The 3,545-nt window shown below is 37.7% G+C and overlaps 1 protein-coding gene across 1 annotated transcript; it reads left to right on the top strand.

The window, feature by feature from the left end:
* The first annotated feature begins 358 nt into the window (after positions 1-358).
* On the top strand, positions 359-2,195 carry LOC143906763 (uncharacterized). The gene is made up of 3 exons (XM_077423020.1): positions 359-488; positions 563-709; positions 1,008-2,195. The coding sequence occupies exons 1-3, from the start codon at positions 431-433 to the stop codon at positions 1,295-1,297; spliced, it is 495 nt and encodes a 164-aa protein (XP_077279146.1). The 5' UTR covers positions 359-430; the 3' UTR covers positions 1,298-2,195.
* Positions 2,196-3,545: the final 1,350 nt, after the last annotated feature.

The raw sequence follows: 3,545 nt of genomic DNA, 5'->3' as shown, positions 1-3,545 counted from the left end.
GAGTGTTAAGTTGTAATTATTTTATATTGTTACCTACTTGCAAATTCTAACTTACCGACTGTAATTCTTATATCTAGTTATAACTCTTGGTCTAGTCTCATTCGTTCTATTCTATGCCAAAGATTAAGATGGTGGAATGTCGATCCGTTTGTATTGCGATATTTCCGTGATTAGACTAAGGTCCTAAATTGAATGTTATATCAAACTGCTGAGTCTGTATTCCTTGAAATATTGAAAGGTACTGTATCAATTTTAATTAATATTACTTTTGTGACGTACTTAAATGCGGTACTTATATGTTACAGGCGCCTTTCAATATAACCTAACATATTTGTAATACTCGAGACGAATATACGTTAGTCTTTGTACTGTATACATGGAAGTTAATTTATTCCTGGTCCTGTGGATATACACCCATTAACAACACTTCATGAACGATTCGGTTCAGCTTATTGGCTCTTCGATCAAGGAGTCCTCTGCTGAACCAAGTATTTATTTTACAACTTAAAAAATATAGTAGAATGTATAGTAATTACAATATTTAATTCTTTTAATATTACAGCTACCAGCTGCAGTTTTGTGTTGCCAATTGTGGATGGCGCCGAATTGGTTTCACCGATGGAACTTACAGATACTGATCCTCTGGTGACAGGACCGGTAGCACTTGAGGAACCAATCGGCATATATACATCCGTTACCACAAGGAAATGTAAGTTACTGAGATGAGTCTTTAATGACTCATAAGTGTGAATCATTTAACACTTATGCTTATAAATCGAGACAAAAACTTCTTGAAAGAAGATAAATTATAAATTAAACCCATGGATAAGCTGCAAAATCTGGGGAAAAAAAAAAAAAAAAAAACAATAGATAAATAATTGTAATTAATACTGAGATACTTACCTTCACTAGTAATATACATTCATTTGATCAGCTAGAAAATCTGAAAAAGAAAAATAAATTTATACGGATTTTTTATCAATAGTACTTGCTTCATTGTTATATAGATGTAGAAAATGAAAGTAGTCGTACCTATCAAGAGATTTGTAGCAAATTACCTGAATATTGGAGCGTTAGCAAGGCACCTGCTACAAACGGAAAAATTATTATATTTACCTACATGATAACGCCAGTCAAGAATGGAAAGCGTTTGCCGGTATCACAAAAATGCGTCATTCTCGACTCGGATAGAAAACTTTACGTTTTACGTTTTACGTTTACGGACGGGACGTTGACTCACAAAAAGCAAATCTTGACGAAACTTTGGAAGGAATCGAAACGCTTTCAAACGTCTTGAACAAATTTAAGGAGATGAACGTTTGCAGTGGCCTCGACGAAGTTAATATCGATCTTCTTCGAGCTGATACCGTATTTCAAGACGGCATTCAACAGTGGCGCAGCAAAGACTGCAGTCTTCTCTTCAAAAAACGAAGATGCGATAGCTGTATGAAAATGAGGAAGCGCATACAGGGCTTAATAACACGGAATAAAAATCGTAAGAAAAATGGAATTTTTCTAAGAAACATCGGTGCTTTAAATTCCATAGAGCGTCGTAACCTCGTAGCGTTGCGATTAAAATGCCGACGTCAAAAATGTCAACAAAATCGAGCTAAAGAACGCGAAAAACACCTGATGAGCTGTCTAAAAAAACAAGAAGAACAAATAGCTAATATGCAAGAGGCAACTTTAGATGAGAAATGCTCTGCATTAAACGTTCCAGCTGCTCAACAATTGGCACTGAAAGAAATCGTAGCCGCAGCAAACAAGAAAGACACCAAGGGTCGACGTTACAAAGAGGACTGGATGATGTTGTGTATGCTGATGAACATCCGATCCCCGGGATACTATCAGTTCCTGCGGAAAAACAATATTTTGCCACTACCATGCTTTAGTAAAATCGGTACGCAGGTATTTATCATTAATTGATATGAAATGCGGCTTTGACGAACGGTTTGCAGAATTACTTAAAAAACATCTTGCTACAAAAACTCCTCTGCAACGACACGGCGTACTGCTGCTCGATGAAATCAATCTACGGAAATCTGTAGCCGTGTGTTCCAAGAATTTGACTTATGTCGGCTTGACAGATTTGGGCGACGACGGGCTGCGATCTTCGGACATAAGGGAACAGGCAACGCATGGTCTCGTTGTAATGTTTCAATCTCTTGCCGATACTTACACGCAGCCAATCGCAGTTTTTGCCTAAAAAAATCCAGTTAAAGGAGAAGAGCTCGCTAAGCTAATTGTAAAAGGAATTATCTATCTGGAGAAGTGCGGAGCGACAATTCACGGTGTTATTGCTGATGGTGCTGCAACAAACCAGAAGATGTGGTCACTTCTGGATGTTAGGGGTACGATGTAAAACATCAAGACATGGTTCACTCATCCTTCAGACGATGAAAGAAAAGTGTTCGTTTTCTCCGACACGCCGCATGTGATTAAGAACATACGAAATCGGCTGTTGAACCAAAAGAAACTGCGGGTAATTTTTTATTTATACTTATTATGCTTTAAAAAAAAACATGTAAAAATTGAGGAACTAGTGGATTGACCCTCTAATAACTGATACATACTACTATTGACAACGTCATAATAACTAGTCTATTACATATATTCTTACTCTTTTATAGCTCAATTCCACGGAGAACTACATTTGTTGGCAATATTTCGAGACGTTGTATGAGCTCGATAAAAGCCATCCAGGAAATGCCCGTGCATGTCCAAAAATAACGGAGCGACATGTACACATGGATAAAGGTGCGAATTCATGGGACGCTCGTTTCAGCGTATCGCGAGATCACGTGATTTCGATCTGACGCTAGCGTCAAGCAAAGAAAGCTGGATTTTCTCAGCTTTAAGCGTCAAAGTCAAAGCAGCGCGAAGACGCCGAAATTTTGACGCTGTTTTCCTTTTCATGAATTTCAATTGACGCCGGCGTCAATTTTGGTCATGCGACCTTCTTGCCGCTGAAAATGAGCGTCGAGCGTCAGCATGAAAAGGCACCTTTACGCATCAAAAATGCGCGTTTGATTAGCGACCCAGGTATATGTACATGTGATTAGTTCGACAAGAAAGAAACATGTTTGTTGTGTTTCTGCTTTATATTCCTAAAAATACTTTGTGCTTTCTAGATCTTTAGCAACTCTGTCGCGCAAGGGTTAGCGTTTTACTTGTCGCATAACTGTAAAGCCCTTGCCGGATGCGAAGCGACGATTGCATTTTGCAAACAAGTAAACGACATGTTCGACGCACTTAATCGCAAATTGCCAAATCAAGGACTTACGCCGGAATGTAATGACTTCAAGGTAAAATAATGACTAAATTATAGTTTATTCGTTTCTATCTTAAGAATATAATGAACTCCATACGCATAGTATATATAGTTATTTATGATATAGGGTCATTTATTATACAAACTGCACATAATAATTATTATACACATTTTTTCAAATATTTTGCATTAGGTGTTGGAGGATTTGTTGCAATGGCTGAACAACTGGGAAACTGCAATGATGAAAAAAGAAATCAAACCCAACGAGTTTCTC

Source organism: Temnothorax americanus, unplaced genomic scaffold (assembly GCF_048541705.1).
Source record: "Temnothorax americanus isolate GAGA-0224 unplaced genomic scaffold, ASM4854170v1 Scaffold76, whole genome shotgun sequence".
NCBI classification, from domain to species: Eukaryota; Metazoa; Arthropoda; class Insecta; order Hymenoptera; family Formicidae; genus Temnothorax; species Temnothorax americanus.
Note: the sequence above shows the minus strand (reverse complement) of the source record. Positions and strands in the feature narration are given on the sequence as shown.